Here is a 17,168-nt window from a genome sequence, read left to right on the forward strand (position 1 = left end):
AATTCCTCAGCTCTTAAATTGAACTTAAGAGCAACTTCTAAGGGTGATATTTTTTTATTTTTTTTTTTTAATTTTTTGCTCACAAGAAGTGAGAATGGGAGAAAAAAAATTGGCTGTAAAAAAAAGGATTATTAATGCGCCCTTTATGGTGCACCGAGCATGCACCAGGATAAAGTATATATATATTTTTCTCATTGTAAGCCCCAATAAAACTTCATTCCTGCAAAAGAAAATAAAAAATCTTCTCTCTCTTCCCTTCTTTTACCTTCACCTCACCTCCTCTCTTCCAAATAAGCAAAAAAACTTGTGATGAGATTGCTCTAACAAACCTGCTGTAACTGCTATAGTCATCTAGCAATGAAATGCAAGGGTTGCATTCGAACAAGGATTTTTTTTTAAAAAATGAGGTGGCATTTATTCATGTCATATTGCAAGTGTCTAATTGGACCATTGGAGGGATGAGCAAGGTCTAAGGAAGAATACTCAATTCAATAACACATCCTCTGGAATAACAAAATCATTTCCATATTGTGTCTTAAATTCAGCCACAACTGGTATTGCAAATAAATAATGAACAAATTATAAATTCCTGTCCAAGATGTTACAAGAAGAGAGAATTTGTCTACCCTTTCACCTCACATAAAGTTTGCAAAGCTCTGCATCAACCACGCTAAAAGTAATCAAGCAGGATGTAGGACGCTGGTCTTGCTAATTAAATATGCAAACACTACTACTCTGTATGGTTTTACAAGGAATTGAGGCGTACCCGCTTTGGTTTTCCACAGTGCTTGGCTCGTTTGAGATGAAGGAAGACTGATCATGGGAATTGGAATGAGCCCCCGATTTGGTTTGTGCCTTCTGGAGGATTGATTGCAACCCAAAGAAGGGATATAGTGATAGCAATAAGCCCCGACCACACAAAGACAATGGTTGGTGTCCTGCCTCGTCTGCCCATAAGCCCTTTTGCGAAAGGATAAAGATGTGCCAGGACCCAAAAGCTGAAGAAAACACCTCCTAGTAAGCGGCTCCATTGTGGTATGACACTGTATATGGTCCGGCTGAATCCAACGGCTATTGCTATTAAGTTGACCATCATGATTGTGATGGGTGGAATCATGAGGGATGACCATTTAACAATGTAGAGGTCACCAAACTCATCATCTTCATCATCACCAGCTGATTTTGATGTCAAAGTAAATGAAATCTCGATTCCAGCAATGACTTTCAGGAGCCCTTGAAGAACAGCAGCCAAGTGGGCACTTGTCCCTCCAATCAACCAAAACTGCTCATTTCTCCACCACTCCTCCAACTCAATGCCCGACCACTTGACCTCAAGCACCGCAAGCATACAGAGAGTAACCGTGATGATCAAGAGGTAGACCAGGAAAGTGACATTGAGGGTTTGGACAATGAATTGGCCGGAGAAAAGGGAAAGTGCAGGAAGAAAGCAATAGACAATTAGGAATATGGATGTAAATGGGTAGATTCCAACATTGAGGTAGGCAATTCTCTGTAGTAACTTCATTTTTGTGGTGGCTAGAAGGGCATTGTTCCTGGAGAAGAATATTTCAACAGAACCAGTAGCCCAGCGAAGAACCTGATGAAGCCTATCAGTGAGATTGATAGGCGCAGTCCCTCGGAAGGCATCACGTTTTGTAACACAATAAACTGACTTCCACCCCCTATTGTGCATCCTATATCCTGTCACAACATCTTCAGTAACTGAACCATAAATCCAACCAACACGCTGGCCCCATTCAGTCTTCTCCTCGTACCAGCAGGAGATTACACTGATTGCCTCTGCAACAGTAGATGCATCAAGAAGATCGCGTGGAATGGTCAAAGCACCAGGTGGTCTTCCATTCTTAACAGCTGGATGATCTGCTAAAGGACGACCTTGAAACTCTGCAACAGGAATTGAATCAATAAGAACAGCTGAGTTCCCGAAAGCTTTAGGAGCCAATGAGAGATTCATTTCTTCATCATCAGAATCACCACGTCGCAGGGCTCGGTGCTCTTCTGAGTTGGAAAGTGAGGCATTCTTTTTGCTGCGCCCAAAACAGCAACTACAGAAACCAGAGTGGTGCTCTTTGGACCTGGGAGGGTCAAAGCCATAAAGTGCAACTCGCCTGAAGAGGCATCCAGTACCCACGTAGACAGGGCCCTGCAGCCCATCAAGGGCACGCATGTTTCCATCAAAAAAAACTGTGTTCCTATTGGCATATCGATCTGATGGATCAATACCCTCAAACCTCTGAGGAAATTGAACATAGCAAAGGCGGTCACCACCTCTGTCCATCATGAAACACATTCCTTCCCTCATAGCCTGGGAGTTGTAAATGTAATGATCACAATCAAGGTTAAGAATGAAGGGTCCATTAGACATGATTGCAGAAGCTCGGACCAGGGCATTCATGGCTCCTGCTTTCTTATTGTGATCATAGCCAGGCCGCTTTTCACGAGAAACATAAACAAGCATGGGTAGACGGATATCGACATCTGTCAGGTCAATTAATCCATCATCTGCAGTGCCATGCAATGGGTCCTCACTTGGAGGTTTCAACATCACCTGTGGACCATTTAGAAAGAAGGTTAAGATCAGCATGTTGTGCTTGGTTTCACAGTTTCAGACTTGGAGGTGATTTCTTCATCATTTAGAATAGGGTAGACAGAAAATTACCTGTATTATTCCAGCATGATCACCTTTGGAGTGCTCAGGTGCAGAGTCCAGCCATGTTCCAGGCCAATGAGTTCCATCTGCCATCCATGTAGCTTTTGGGATCTTTATGTTCTCCATAGGTTCATCTTCTGCTTGCTGCCTATGTTGTTTCATCTCTCTAATCTCTTCCCTAGCATGATAAGCATCAGATCTACGTCTAATAGAGTCTGGCAAGCTATTGATGCGGACCTTAAACTCATCGTATTCACGCTTTACCCTTCTGCGGTCCTTTACAAAGTCCATTTTCACCTTGTTCTTGTATGGATCTCTTTTCAAATTGAAATAACTTTCTGGATTTCTTGGTTCAATGTTATGTTTACGGCAAAATGGGACCCATATATTAGCAAAACTTGCAGCTTCTGCCATGGCTTCGAAAGTTAAAAGTGCCCCTCCATCATCTGAAACATAGCAAGCAAGCTTTTCTACAGGATAGTCAGCAGCCAAAATGGACAATATAGTGTTTGCAGTGACAAGAGGGGGTTCCTTCTCTGGATCTGCAGTAGAGACAAAAATATCTACACCAGGTAGATCAGATTTTCCAGTAGGATTGTTAGGTGTAGGTGTTTCAAACTTGTCTTTCAAGACATTAAGGTCAGTAGCACGATTAATAGGGCAAAGCTTGGGTAGTATATCAAGAATCCAAGAGAAAGCGAACCATATTTCACAGACCACAGACATTCCCCATAACCAAATTGCATCATTGTTGGGATGACTGACTCTCCATGTCAAGAAAAACCCAAGAACAACCATTCGAACCAAAATTAAAAGCCTGATGAGACAAGCAAGAGAAAACAAATAATTTCTTATCAGTTCAAGTATTTCGGATCAGGTAGAGTTTGAAGTAAATATTTACTAAGATAACACCACTCTGGTTTTATTTTAGGATTCTCAGGACATAAGGAATCTACCATAACCTGGCCAGATAAGTGGCAGCACTAATATTGGAAGAAGCACAGTTATGAATTTCAGAACCTTTTTGGGAAATTTGCTAAAAAGCACAGAAAATCACTTGGTCATTGCATTTAGCTATACAAGTTTCAAATAAAACACCTAGGCAACAAATCCAGTGAACATACATATTGTTGTTAATCAGCATGTGGCATTCAAATTCAATCACAAAGGAGGGAAGTATCTCAAAATTTGGCTGAGGAGATGAGAAAATAAATCAGATGTGTTAATAAATTGATAATACCCTAGCAAGATCTTTGACAAATAAACTCTGGTTAAAAGAGATGAGATAGATCAAAGTCCTGTTTGTATCACCAAGCATTGTAATTGCAATACCAAAAACTTTTACTAGTCTTTTGAGGAGCAAAAATAAGAAATACTAAATTTACCTATATGGACTGAGGATAGCAGCAGGAATCTTCAATTTGCGGGTGAGAGGCCTCCATGGTTTATTCATTAGCTCAGTAGGTTCTGCAATATCATCACTTTTCCCATTTGCAAAACCCGATTCCTTTGGCCATATAGCATTGCCATAGCCGTATGTGCCTCTTGTTTCAAACAGCCATCGGTTGTGATCAAACTCTGCAGTCTGGCTCCTCATTAGCACCGACTTTGTTGATTTCATCAAGGACAATCTTCTCTCCATTCTTGACATCCCAGCAGGGGCAGGGAGTGGAAGTGGCCTTCTACTTTCTGCTATTTCTTCCAAGTCAGTAATCTTATACGACTCCTTACACCCAGGACATATTCCATCACCAGTTTTAACAGAATCTAGGTAACAGTCCCTACATATTTTGAAATCACATTCACAAGGGAGGATATCATTTCCCCTTTCATCACTCATCACTTTAGAGTCACATCCAGGTATGGAACAAGAGGATCCTTTTGCACCAGCCATCTGGGGATGGTTTGCCTCTGATTCAATCACCTTATCCATGAGATGAGCTCGAGTAACACTGTTAAATCCTCCTGTAAAAAGTGAATTTGATACATACTGCTCCTCAACCTTCTGGGCAATGGAATCCATTGGCTGGTTGTCAGGGGTCAGCGGTATATGTACCGTATAGTTTGGAAATTCACCACTTCCAAGTTCACTATCAAGATCATCCCTAGAATAGTTTACATATCGCCCAGAGGAGGTCCTCCGATCAAAGGTCACCGCTGTTGGAGGTAGTGGAGGCTTGCCATTTTGTGAATCTTGCACATCTGAGGATATTGAGAGTGACGATCTACTTTGGTTGAATGATTTTGATGCCATTCTAAAGACTCACAAACAAATAACCAGATCCTGGAAGCAAAATATACAAACCAATGTGATTAAAATCTGAGCCTTTTAGCAGATAATTATCCATCAGTATTTAACTTTTTCAACAAAATATATATTCAAAATGAGTATTAGATCAAATCAAAACTATACCAGATGGGAAACTAGTTTTATTATGTGAATAAATGCAAACGCAAATTAAATACAAGTCTCATAAATGCTCAACGACTCCATAACAGGTGCAGAGCAAAAGCGTAAAAACAAGTTCAAATCAAGTCCGACACAAGTCAAAATCGAACAAAACGGTTTCAAAACAGACAGATCCAAGCAACGGTTTCAATATATCGAAATCCGGATCTTACTCGCTCACCACATAGACACAAAATAAAACATTAGGGACCTGAGAACAAAGGAAAACAGGAAGATGAGGTATACATACATACCAGTCAATGCTTAGTAGAAGAAGCGCCGAAGCATGGCTTCAGATTCAATGCATGGATCTCTAACCGTACGATGCTCAATCTGAAAAAAAATAACAGTTGCAAATCGAAAGCATTTATCGAACTATTTTCACCACAATTCAAAAAATAATAAAAATTCAGAAAGTAGTTTAACGACTAAAAGTACTGAAATCATGAAATGGCAGCAGGTGATAGGAGGTACGGAGAACAAGAGTGCACGAAACTTAGCATAGCACAAGCAATGAAAGATACCGTTTCAATGCAGTGAATTAAATGCCTCTCTTAGTTGAAACGAACAAAAAAGTATAAAATGCTCCGCCACTTCTGCAACTACGATTATCAACTGGCGGCGGATTTGGCCGGACCGCCGTCAACAGCCAGCACTCAACTCAAGGCAACCTAAACTAGCTTCTTTTTCGGGTTGCGATCTCTTTTATACTGAAGCATTGGCAAGGGAATTCATATGCACGTCCCAAAAGCTAAAATTATAATTTTTTTTTAATTTCTATTTTAAAAATAATTTTATCGGGAAGGTTGGCAGCAACTCCAGTAAGCGTGAATGATGGATGGGTGCTCTGTTTGGACAATATTTCTATTTTCTATAATTGCACTCATGACTCATGAATGGCAAACACGATAATTGCAATAAATTGAAAGGGTAGTGTTGGTATTTGACCTGATAGATGACGGATTAAAACTTAAAAGCGTGTGAAAATGTCAAAATGGTATGAATCTGATTTCCCCTTCCTTTTTCTTTTGTTTCTTCTTTGCCATGCTTTTTGCTCTCCTCTTTAAAAAGCCAAGAAAAAGTGTTTATAATAAAATTGATTGATAATTCTTTATTGTAAAGATTTTTACCTTTGACTTAATTATTCTATAGTAGCACAAAATTAACTTATATTTAACATAAATGAAATTGATTTAATAAAGTAATTGTCATATTTACTTCTATAACTAGTTTGAGATTATGATACTCTTTATTATAGTAGTATATTATATATATCAGGTGTACTCAAAAAATATATATCAGGTTACTTTACTTATATACTATGGACTATGGAGTATAAATTAAATGAAACTTATAATAATATATAATGAAAATGATTTAAAAAATCGAACCTGACCTCTCAAATAAAATAGTCACTTCATGCCACTAGACCACATACAAGGTCATTGGCTTAAACTTTGAAAAGTTAAAATCATAATTCATAAATATGAAATAAAAGAAGAATGAGGGGGACAATACTACCCTTGGAATTCTGAGTCAATTGCAAATGGACCAAAACAGAAACGGGGAAAATAGGTGGCACAAGAAACGCGGTATTAGCGGAGAGTTTGACGGCGCAGGCTTGCCTGTCTCCCACTGCGACCCCACCTTGGATGCGCTGTTGACGAATTGCTTTGCTGGATGTTTAAATGTTTAATCGATAGAGTCATGCACCGGAGGTCGGTGGCGGTTGAATTCCGGTATAGACTTTGTGAAATCTCGTTCAGATCATATTGGCATATTTATGGTTACTATTCTTAATATAATCAACGCCATCAATAGGTTAAATTAAGGAACAATCCCAACCAAATTGATTAGACGTTTGATTTGATGATTATCATAATATTACAAATTTGATTCTCAACCTAACAACTTTCTTGATTTAACAACATATTCACTTTTTTTATTTAAACTAATCAGATATAGACAATCTAAATTAGTTTACCTCCTGATTCTTTACTAGATAAAATCACAAGGTTGAATTTACCCCAATACATTATACATACCCTTAAATAGTTACAATATAACAAAGGCGGTGAAAAGCTGGAAGAAATCACCGTATAGTAGAAGATTAATACTCCGTATTAAATTATTAGTGGTAGGAAGTATAGGACGTCGGTGGTCTGTTGCCAGGAAGCAGAGATTTGCATGTGATAACACGCATACGCTCTGAAAACACCCAAAACCAGCACGGCCAGTGCGATGAGATCCTGGCTTTGCAAGTCTTGAGTTCAGGTTCCATGAACATGATTGACCGCGTCATCCTTTCCATCTAGAATTATATAATACTAAAACTCATCTTAGTTGAGCATAACTGCATAAGAACATGCACTGGCACATCTCGGGCTCCCAGTTCACATGCACAATTTATTTATAATTATTGAAACAAGTTTCTCCAGCTAATTAGAACAAAAATAAATTAAATTAACACGGATTGACATTCTTCAACCCAAAAACAAAAAAGACCAGAACTCGCAAATGTGCTAATCATAATTCATACAAGAAAACTCCATCTGCAGCACAATGGGCACTAAGCAAATGATGTGGGATAAAAAAAATTCAAAAGAAAAGTTGCGTTCCAACTCTCGAGAGTGTGCAGAAGGGAAAAAATTGCAAAGACATACATAAAGCAATTGAGACATTGATGTACAAAATTCCAAACAAATAATACAGAAGGAAACAAATAGAAACATTGTAGTGTTCAAAGCAAGAGACCTGGGTTAGTACTATTGGGGCGCAGGCAATCACAAGTGCAGATACTTCTAGATTCTTTCACTACACGCTGAGACCTCCTGGTATGAAGCTTAATGTTAACCAGCTTCCCTGACATCTGCTCAGCCACCATAAATAATTAACAAAATATTAATAAAAATGTAACTGAATAGTAATACTGTACTAATTTTCAGTATTTCACTAGTAGGATTTGTCATATGCCCTTGCAGAGTTGCAGGAGAATGCCATATTTATAAAATAGCCACCCAACAAAGAAAAAAAAGCATGGAAGTGCAATGCTTTTAGTTTATGCTTTCATGTTAAGCTTCAGTTTCTAGAAACATAAAGCTTGAATGCTTTCCACCATAACATTCAAAGAATATAATCAACATCCTGCATTTTGAACTACTTGTAACTAGCAGAATGTGGAACATAATACAGTGGAAAATGACAGGCTGACAGCTGAATAACTTAAAGTACAGATAACGAACCATTCTCCAGGTTAAATCTTCTGGGCCCAAAGGTTGAGCTGGATGTGAATACAGAAAATGCCTCGAATACTGATATCATAAGAAAAAGAAGATGCATGCTATTAGAGTACTTGTAATGACTGGGTTTGTGCAACAAACTCAATAAAAAATCACTAACAGCTTCTAATAATGAAACTTATCCATTATTTTCTAAAACTTAGGTATGAACATAAGACAGCAGTTGTAGCATTGCAGACGCACAAACCTTAACTAAGTTCATTTGCATCTCTCTGATTTGAGCAGCACTAACATTTCTCAGAAATGAAAGGAGCCATCCTGGCTGCACAGCATCACTAGAAGACACAAATAAAGCAATCTGCCAAAGGAACACAGAGTAAGAGGCTGACACACTCAAAAGGTTAGAGGGATGGAGCAGCTGGGAAGGAGGTAATTTTTCCAATGACATTGATGATTAAGAAAAACAATAATAAAACAGAACTAGTCATGTAGTATGCAGAGACTAGAGGACAAGGAAATGCAATTTGATCAGTAAAGATAACTGATTATGATCTAACTATATCTCACTTCAATAAGTCACCTTTTTACACACTTTAAGGAGAAATGATGAAGATCTTCAAAAAAAAAGGAGAAATGATGAAGTAAAAGCTTATGTACAAACCTTTCGATAGTCAATGATCCCCTCAAAAGGAAGTTCTAGTTCATCACTTATTATGACAGGAATACAGCCACTAACAATTGCATCAAATAATCTGGCAGATGATGGAGTATCACCGGCAGGATTAAGGCAAAATAGACTCCTGATCACCAAAGGAAAGAATCAAAATTAGCTATGCTTTTTTTAAAGTTTAGTTTTTCCTAGATAACTTAAAACTTACTTGCGCATGCCACTCTGAGCAGCTGCCTTTCCAACAGTTCCGGCAGTTCCCTCCTCTATAAGTACTCCCTGAGCACCACTAAGTTCTGTCACAAGTTTGGCACGTATTTTCCCACCCTGGAAAGTGAAGTAAATTATTTAGAGCAGCCACTTTCACAGTAGTGTTACTATAATTTAAGACATTGCTCAGAAAAAGTATATACATCAGCTAACAGGTAATGTGCTATTCCCATAATAGACACCTTAGTAACACAATGAACACATGTGCAATCATCATTACTTATCAAACTAACTGAAAGCATGCTACATCCTTGGAAAATAGAAAAAAGAAGCTTACCGCATTTCTTTTAAGCCTCCCACGGAAAAATAGCAGTGTGCTTCGCTTTGGTGCATTTTCTGATACACATTTGGCATCACATAGGTCAACATTGGGAACATAAGGAAGTATCAGGTCTTTTTCTAGATAAACCTGTCCTGGCTTGTACCTGAAGTTAAACAGAATTATGAGTTTTAACTTTATAAATGTTAGGATCTTTTGACACAATGCAAACTAGGGAAAGGTATTAACCAGTTCCCTGTTGAATCCATATCAGGAAGCAGCCAAATTGCTTTCTTCATAAATTTGCGAACAGACTTGAAAGACCAAGGGTGATGAACAGGAAGGATATGATCTCTTCCCTCAGAACGCTTCCATGCAGGTTGATCCATAACCCATTTTAAGGCTTCCTACATTTAGAAAAAAAATTGCAATAAGATGTTTCGAAAAGCCAAATGAAACTGAAACTGTGCTAAATAATTTAAGTTCCAATTTCAAGAGAGCTAAAGGAGCTTCATTTATGCAGCAAATATCTAGTTCTAATTTTTAGACAGAAACAAAATATCAACATTAGATGCTGTTCATTCTGAATTTTATGAGAGGAGAGAAATTGTTTAGGGGAGAAGAAAAGGGATGAAAATGTTGATTTTCTCTTGTTTGAGAAGGATAATGGAGGAGAAAGAAAACAAAGATATTCAATAATTTTCCTTCCCAATATGAGAAGAAAATGGGTCCTCACTTTCTCAAGTCTCAACACACAATATATGGTGTGAAATTCATCTCTCCCTCTTAAGATATTCATCAGCTTCATTTATCACTCTCATTTTATTTCTTTTCATACAAAGACAATTTTTTCTTCTCCAGTTTATTTCCCTCCTATTTTCTCTCCCATTTAACATCTCCAGACTTTCTACCCATCCAACTATCCAAGCATAAGTATAGTAACGAAAAAAACCCAAAATAATGTAAAAAAAATATGACCTTGATGCAAATCAAGAACTACTTTTGTGAGGAAAAGAAAATAAGACTCTTGTATCTAGTAGAGAATCTTAATGTATGTAAATAAGCTATTTCCTAGATTCATTCAATCCCAGTAGATTTCCAGAGACTACAGCATATTAATCCGTGACAGTGGAAAAATAAAATTATAATATTTGCCTGGAAATGCACTCACACCCTATATAGAGCCTTGCATTGCTGCTTTTCAAGCAAGAAAAAACTAATGGTAGTGAAAAACGGTATGTAGAATAGGTCAGCCTCCTCCTGCTTATGCACTCTCACAATATTCTTCAACAGCCTTTCTGATTCTGGTGCTATCAAATCCGCCCATAACCAGTAATCAATTGAATGCTACACATCAAAAGATAAATGTCAGCTAAATATTTTTACTGATACGAATGAAACTGGGAAACTAAAATGTGAAAAAGCAAAATCACCTGCTCGATCAGCCGGTGAACCGGACTACCATTTGACGTAAGGTTGTCGGTCTGTTTGTACGTATTTTGGAACAACCAGAGCAAATCGTAAGTGAATTTCTTAGGCATTTCGTAGACGTAGACCTTAATAGGTGAAAAAGGAGAGTAGAACGGTTCTTCGTATAACCTTTGAGTCTCCTTCTTCCATACCGAATCATCCAATTTCCGAATATCCGCTACCGTAGCTTCACCGACGACTGAATCATCGCCGACAGTCGGAGATCGCTGAGATTTTGCTAGGAACTTTTCAAGTGAGGATACGAAAGAATAATCTACTCCTGAGCTAGGGCTTCGGACGGAGTGGATTGCTGCAGTGGTGGTTTCGGACGGAGAAGGGGAGGAGAACATGTAAAAGACGAAAGAGAGCGGCAGAAGCGCAAGAACGAAGATCAGTAATGGAGATCTGGATTTCGAGTTTCCGGTAACACTCGAGTAATGTCTTCCCGCCATTTGCACACTGTCGAGCTCGCACACTCAACCTCTGACACACTAAGCTTCGATAATATGAGAGATCGTGAAGGAGAAGAGGATCGCTTGATATTTCATGGTTAACGCCAAACCGACGATGAAATTTGAGACTCTGGAGCTTTGGAGTTGGGCCGAATCTCACAACGTTAAGCAGATCGCTGAAGTATTTTTGTGATGGGGAATTAATATCAATCCTTTTAACTCTTTTTTTTTTCTTTTTTTTTTAAAAAAAAAAACCTATTTAATCCTTTAACTTTTTAAAATAATCAAATTCAACCTCAAATATTTGAAATTTCACCAAAATGTATCATTTTTAAAGAAAAACGAAAAAAAAAAAAAACACTTCTAACTTTTAACCAAAAAAGGTCTTAAAATTTTTTAGAATTACTATTAATTACTTCAACTAATTATTTTGGTGTATTAAGATTTATTAGTGGGTAATCTTATCGATTATATTGGTTAACTTAAGTTATTTTTGTTTGATTGTTTTTTTTTTATGACTATTGAAATTTTTCCTTTGTCACATTGTCATGTTTTCTTGCTATATTTCACAAATGTGATGAAGGCAACATGGTAGTCACCTTCTTCGACTAAAGAAGGCAATCAACAACTATTAGCTCATAGTCAACGACATTAAAGTGCAATCTATATCAACACTAGTTAGTGGCGAAGATGACAAACGGAAAAAGCTATGGTCAATGATATCATATTTTAATTTAAAATAAAATTACAAAAGTTGACTTGGTTGGGAATTACCCCAGATCTTACTACTTGCCCTAATCAAGATATGTTACCTCAATTCCAGGAGTGGTAATCTTTTTTGCATTTTACAAGATAAAATACTTTTTATAGTATTTTTTGAGAATATTTTGTTAAGTTTAATTTAGGAGGGCCTTTTCTATGTCATTTTACGAATATTAATTTATTTAATAATCGTAAATCAAACCAATGTCAATACAGAACATCTTAAAAGGCCTCTCATTGACATCAGGAAAGGAATGGATAACTAAAGTCTAGTGCTATGGAGCAAATTAGAAGGTAATGAGATCATCCCTCGCTGGTTGCAGCTTCTGGTCATCATGTCCTAATTCCGAAGGGCTGCCGGATTTCCTGCAGAAGACCATCTCAAGATCATCAGATATGTCGCTTTTGTTCTCACCATGGACTCTGCTATGGGAGCCTGCAGGTTTTTCGATCAGGGCTTCTTCTTTTCCGGCATGGGGATACTCGTTGGGCTCAGTAGCAACAGGTACCATAGCAGGTGCCGGGGCTTGTGCTGTTACTGATAGAGCTGCTGCAGGTTTCATCATATCTTCATACTTGGAGAGGGCTTTCTGGAGTTCATCATTCACATTCAATGCTTCAAAAAGGAGAGTCTCGTTATCCCCAGCAGTTTGAATGATTCCTTGAACAGTATTTATGGAGTGGCGACATTGTTCTGCGAGTGTAGTTGTCAACTCATCCTGAAAACAGTTTCAAAAGTTGGCAATAACATAGGACTAATGTTGGGCATTAAAATTTAGAAAGACTGTTGAGATCATAGCTGCATTTCTGCAGCTGAAAACCAACGCTTTGGTTTATGGTGGTGGTAGATCTAGACATCTAGTAGATGGCATTTGGTAGCCAGGAATTGGAAGGAAACTCCAAACTTCCTTAAAAATTTAAAAGGTGAGAAACTTATTCCTTGAAAAGTTTGGGTCAACTAGGAATCCTTAGAACTTGGGGTAGGATTCTTTTTCATATTCACCAAACATGTTAAATTAAATTTCCAACAAAATTATTCCCAGAAAATAATATTTCCCACAATTATTTTCCCAGGAATTTAATTGATGGGGAAACAACAAATGACCTCTATAGTGAACTAAACAAAAAATCCTAATTAGTGCTGCGCATATACACAGGACATTTTCAACAGAAAGTTTAAATAAGATATCACATATTCACACGATGGGGGCAGTAAAAAATAGTTACCTGCAAAGCATCTGGCTGAGGTGAAGACAATAAAACAGTGCTAAGAAGCTCCGCACTATTTCTTGACACATCAAATATCTCCTTTATCTGTTCTGCAGAAAAGGTAAAGGGAGGTGGAATATCATCATGGATTTGTTGTGCAAACGTAGCACTTGGCTCTGAATCTGTTATAGATCTTGGAGGAGCGTCCAGGCTCTCATTATTACGACAAGGGAAACTTATTCCTCTTTCTTTCAAGCTCTAAAATGGAAACAAAGAAAAGGTCAAAGAAAATACCAGATCAGGAACCAAAAACTACATAGCTGATTTTCCATTTAAACATAAATTTTAGTATTTGCATGAATTTCATCAACATTTAAAGCAATCTGTCCAAGAGATAGAACACAGCAAGACAATAAACTTCATTTAGATCATTGACTATCAAACCATCTTGTAGTCTGCCTTAAATTGAAAATAAACTTTCATGATAGACCTGATACCTACAACCCAAAGATTTTTAAGATTTTTAATAAGATCAACAACTTCCGCATGGTCCATGGATCAGCAACAAGTAAGATTTGTGTTGAAGAAGACTTCATAACCAAATATCTAAAAAGAATACATACTTAAATGCCAACAATTTTACATTTGCATGTTCCTACAATGATCCATTGAAAACAATTGGAAGAACAAATGTAGAAAAGAAAGCTCAGTAAGCTACCTTGTATGTTACTTCAAAAACAGGCAAATAGCGAAGTTCACTTGAGGATTCACCCCAAGATTCAATCAACATGAGAGCCTTGTTGCGATTGTTTACAACAGTTTGAGGGTCATCAATCAATTTCACCATATCATCTAGCACCTTCTCAGCTGCAATTTCTGAGAATGCCTTATCACAGTTCTCTGCAACGGTTTCAAGCAACACCAGAGCAAAGTACTGAATCCTGGGGCTTGTCAGCACAATCCTCTTCTTTATGCCTCGTATGACTTCAACACTATTGATCCTATCCTGATTAATCATGTCACAGAGTTCAAGATTCGTTTCCCAATCAGGCCCGTCCAAAGTTTCAGCAGTGGCCTCCTCAATGAGCATATCGACCTGATTTGGGCCTTGGAAGAACTCTCTCATTTTAAAGCTCATGGAGCTCATTCCAGCACTGATCTTCTGCCCAACTTCAGATCCTCCAATCCTCAATATCTCTCCAAAGGAACTAACTTTATCCATCAATTTGTCATTCATCTTTCACAATTTTTCAAAATTCACAACAACACTTCAACGCTGCTCCTACCTTTTCACAAAACTCCTCAAAATCCCTTAAACATCAATTCATAATCTATGCACCACTCAACAAAATCTAACTATTCTATCGAAATTTCATCCACCACGCATCCGAACCTACAATAAATATAATCCATTCATATGATAATCATAATTCTGAATTTGAAAATTCTCCAGCATAATCACATTGAGTTCACAGAAAGATAAAATCTAACGAAAATTATTCTTGAGAAACTAAATTCGACGGAAATGAAACGCAGTATTAGGGGAAAAAAATCAGATATCGCCTTCGAATTCACTTCGATATTGCTATAGTAATCATCAAATAATGATCATTTGTATTTTGAAGACAAAAAATTCATAATAAGTCAACTTGATAGTTTGATAATTAAATTAAAATAAAAAAAAGTACAATGGCGATCATTAAGAAATGTTGAAGTGATTTGCCTGATTGCTTCTTTCTCTGCGAGGATTTCTAGCTTTGAACACACGAAAAGTAAGCTGCTGTTAATTTACACTTCACATCCGGTATCCCAGTCACCAGACCCGCACAAAAGATTTGACGTCATTTCAGTTATGCCCGTTCCCACTATTTTTACATCGATCTTTCTTATAATCTTATTATGAGAAACTGAGAATTGCGTAACTGAAATAGGTAAAGCCGTAAAGTAGTTAAGCAGATCTAAAAAAGTGAGTGAATTTTTAGTTTTTAAGGTAAAAGGGGAATTAGTAATTATTTGAATGTTGTGTAATTGTCTGTAAAATACATAAGTGGGACAAAATATATTATGAATTTATTTAGAAATTATAATAATTATTAAAAAAAAAAAAAAAAAAAAAAAAAAACAATCCGACCTGCCGGATTCGAACCAGCGACCTAAGGATGGATGCGGTAACCCACTACAGTCCTCCGCTCTACCAACTGAGCTAAGGTCGGAATTGTTAATTGGGATTCCGAAAAATTTTATAATATAAATATTTTCTGCTGAGGCCCAGACGAAAACAATCAAGCCCAAATTATCTGACGTGTAAGCAGGCCCAAGATCCGGATTCGCGCGGGTGATGAGGGAGGGGTATAGCATTCCAAATTTGTGTGCAGATATATTTTGTATCCGCCTAAAGGCTAAAGGGTTGACGCCTTGACGGTTTCTTCATCATAACAAATCTCTTCCTGAATGGATGCAATCATCATCATCATGCTCGGCCGTTGACTCCAATCACGACGTCATTTTCAATCGCTCCTTCCGTTTCTCTGGTTTTTCATTCTCATTTCGTATACGTATCTACGTTTCCAACGTTTTTGTTTCTGAGATCTGAAATTTTCTCAACAGGTAATTACGTAAGATGTTCATCGCCTCCTCTCTCGGAGAAATCTTCTTACGATTTTCGTAATTTTGTGAAAAGTATAGGGGAATTGAAGAGAATTTGATAGATAGTCGATTATAGGGATCCACCATGGGCGGAAATGAAGCGGTGAAGCTTGATGATGAGCAGATATCAGAATTACGGGAGATTTTCCGGTCATTTGATCGGAACAACGACGGAAGCTTGACGCAGCTCGAGCTCGGATCATTACTCCGATCGCTTGGCCTCAATCCGAGTCCCGATCAGATGGAATCATTAATCCAGAAGGCCGATAGGAATAGCAACGGCTTGATCGAGTTCTCGGAGTTCGTTGCGCTGGTGGAGCCGGAGCTCATTCCGGCCAAGTGTCCGTACACGGAGGAGCAGCTGCGGAAGATATTCCGGATGTTTGACAGAGACGGCAATGGATACATTACGGCGGCCGAGTTGGCGCATTCCATGGCTAAGCTAGGCCACGCCTTGACGGCGGAGGAGCTGACGGGGATGATCAAGGAGGCCGATACTGACGGCGATGGCTGTATCGACTTTCCGGAGTTCGCTCAGGCAATAACCTCTGCTGCATTTGATAATTCCTGGAGTTGATGCTCCATGAGAATTCAAAAACTTTCGATCTGCCCTAGACTTCATCTTCATTTCCCCCCTCCTTTTTCCCCATTCATTTAGTTGCTGCTTAGATTATACTTCATCTGGCAGTGATATAACGGCATACACTTTATCTGATAATTTTGGGCATTGCAATGTAAATTAAGAATGCAATGTGTAAATGGTTTTGGGATTGTAGGATTAAAAATGTAGATTTAACTTGTTTCATAATCACATTAAACTACAATTCTTGTCTTGAAGGGACTTGCTATAGTACACTGATTTTCATACTTCTAGATTCATTTTGCCTAAAACTTCAAAGTTCAGTCTAATAGTATTGACAATTCAAAGACAGTCAAACATCTTTGGTACAACTTGAGGAATAGTATAGTAAGAATATATATTTTAACATTTTTTAGTCAATTTGACAAATGGTGTTTGATGTAGAAAGCATATAATGGCTTTGTATCCCCTGTTCCAAGGCATTTCTATTGTGT

The 17,168-nt window shown here is 37.9% G+C and overlaps 4 protein-coding genes and 1 non-coding gene across 8 annotated transcripts; 1 reads left to right on the forward strand and 4 right to left on the reverse strand.

Moving 5' to 3' along the window:
* Positions 1-470: 470 nt before the first annotated feature.
* LOC116019142 (cellulose synthase-like protein D3) lies at positions 471-5,904 on the reverse strand. Of its 2 annotated transcripts, none has more exons than XM_031259260.1 (5): positions 5,645-5,904; positions 5,371-5,453; positions 4,057-4,955; positions 2,681-3,488; positions 471-2,569 (listed from the first exon to the last, which is right to left on the reverse strand). In XM_031259260.1, exons 3-5 carry the CDS (start codon positions 4,923-4,925, stop codon positions 818-820), a joined length of 3,429 nt encoding a protein of 1,142 aa, XP_031115120.1. In that variant the 5' UTR covers positions 4,926-4,955; positions 5,371-5,453; positions 5,645-5,904; the 3' UTR covers positions 471-817. The 2 variants fall into 2 exon arrangements, with proteins under 2 accessions (XP_031115120.1, XP_031115119.1); XM_031259259.1 differs by having other exon boundaries at positions 5,375-5,453; positions 5,645-5,902.
* Positions 5,905-7,622: 1,718 nt separating this feature from the next.
* On the reverse strand, positions 7,623-11,650 carry LOC116021056 (probable arabinosyltransferase ARAD1). The gene is made up of 9 exons (XM_031261660.1): positions 10,989-11,650; positions 10,729-10,902; positions 9,805-9,962; positions 9,574-9,721; positions 9,238-9,353; positions 9,021-9,159; positions 8,607-8,717; positions 8,363-8,431; positions 7,623-7,989 (listed from the first exon to the last, which is right to left on the reverse strand). Exons 1-9 carry the CDS (start codon positions 11,475-11,477, stop codon positions 7,861-7,863), a joined length of 1,533 nt encoding a protein of 510 aa, XP_031117520.1. The 5' UTR covers positions 11,478-11,650; the 3' UTR covers positions 7,623-7,860.
* A 751-nt stretch (positions 11,651-12,401) lies between these two features.
* LOC116019193 (TOM1-like protein 1) lies at positions 12,402-14,837 on the reverse strand. Its single transcript, XM_031259337.1, has 3 exons — positions 14,167-14,837; positions 13,467-13,706; positions 12,402-12,958 (listed from the first exon to the last, which is right to left on the reverse strand). The coding sequence occupies exons 1-3, from the start codon at positions 14,683-14,685 to the stop codon at positions 12,527-12,529; spliced, it is 1,191 nt and encodes a 396-aa protein (XP_031115197.1). The 5' UTR covers positions 14,686-14,837; the 3' UTR covers positions 12,402-12,526.
* Positions 14,838-15,573: 736 nt separating this feature from the next.
* Positions 15,574-15,661, reverse strand: TRNAY-GUA. Its single transcript is given in 2 exon segments — positions 15,574-15,609; positions 15,625-15,661. It is a non-coding gene; the product is annotated as a tRNA-Tyr (tRNA).
* A 189-nt stretch (positions 15,662-15,850) lies between these two features.
* On the forward strand, positions 15,851-16,944 carry LOC116019346 (probable calcium-binding protein CML18). 3 transcript variants are annotated; one of them, XM_031259515.1, is made up of 2 exons: positions 15,851-16,055; positions 16,129-16,944. In XM_031259515.1, the coding sequence occupies exon 2, from the start codon at positions 16,180-16,182 to the stop codon at positions 16,669-16,671; it is 492 nt and encodes a 163-aa protein (XP_031115375.1). In that variant the 5' UTR covers positions 15,851-16,055; positions 16,129-16,179; the 3' UTR covers positions 16,672-16,944. The 3 variants fall into 3 exon arrangements, with proteins under 3 accessions (XP_031115375.1, XP_031115374.1, XP_031115376.1); XM_031259514.1 differs by having other exon boundaries at positions 16,134-16,944; XM_031259516.1 differs by having other exon boundaries at positions 16,171-16,944.
* The last annotated feature ends 224 nt before the right edge of the window (positions 16,945-17,168 follow it).

Source organism: Ipomoea triloba, chromosome 5, assembly GCF_003576645.1.
Source record: "Ipomoea triloba cultivar NCNSP0323 chromosome 5, ASM357664v1".
Lineage (NCBI taxonomy): Eukaryota > Viridiplantae > Streptophyta > Magnoliopsida > Solanales > Convolvulaceae > Ipomoea > Ipomoea triloba.

Coding starts and splice junctions, on each gene's coding strand:
- LOC116019142 (XM_031259260.1), bottom strand. CDS start 4,925: ATGGCATCAAAATCATTCAACCAAAGTAGATCGTCACTCTCAATATCC. Junction 3,489..4,056: donor GCTATCCTCAGTCCATATAG/GTAAATTTAGTA, acceptor TTGTCTCATCAG/GCTTTTAATTTTGGTTCGAA. Junction 2,570..2,680: donor ATCATGCTGGAATAATACAG/GTAATTTTCTGT, acceptor AATGGTCCACAG/GTGATGTTGAAACCTCCAAG.
- LOC116019193 (XM_031259337.1), bottom strand. CDS start 14,685: ATGAATGACAAATTGATGGATAAAGTTAGTTCCTTTGGAGAGATATTG. Junction 13,707..14,166: donor TTTTTGAAGTAACATACAAG/GTAGCTTACTGA, acceptor TTTCCATTTTAG/AGCTTGAAAGAAAGAGGAAT. Junction 12,959..13,466: donor CTCAGCCAGATGCTTTGCAG/GTAACTATTTTT, acceptor AACTGTTTTCAG/GATGAGTTGACAACTACACT.
- LOC116019346 (XM_031259515.1), top strand. CDS start 16,180: ATGGGCGGAAATGAAGCGGTGAAGCTTGATGATGAGCAGATATCAGAA.
- LOC116021056 (XM_031261660.1), bottom strand. CDS start 11,477: ATGGCGGGAAGACATTACTCGAGTGTTACCGGAAACTCGAAATCCAGA. Junction 9,160..9,237: donor GCTCAGAGTGGCATGCGCAA/GTAAGTTTTAAG, acceptor TTTGGTGATCAG/GAGTCTATTTTGCCTTAATC. Junction 7,990..8,362: donor AAGATTTAACCTGGAGAATG/GTTCGTTATCTG, acceptor GTGGCTGAGCAG/ATGTCAGGGAAGCTGGTTAA.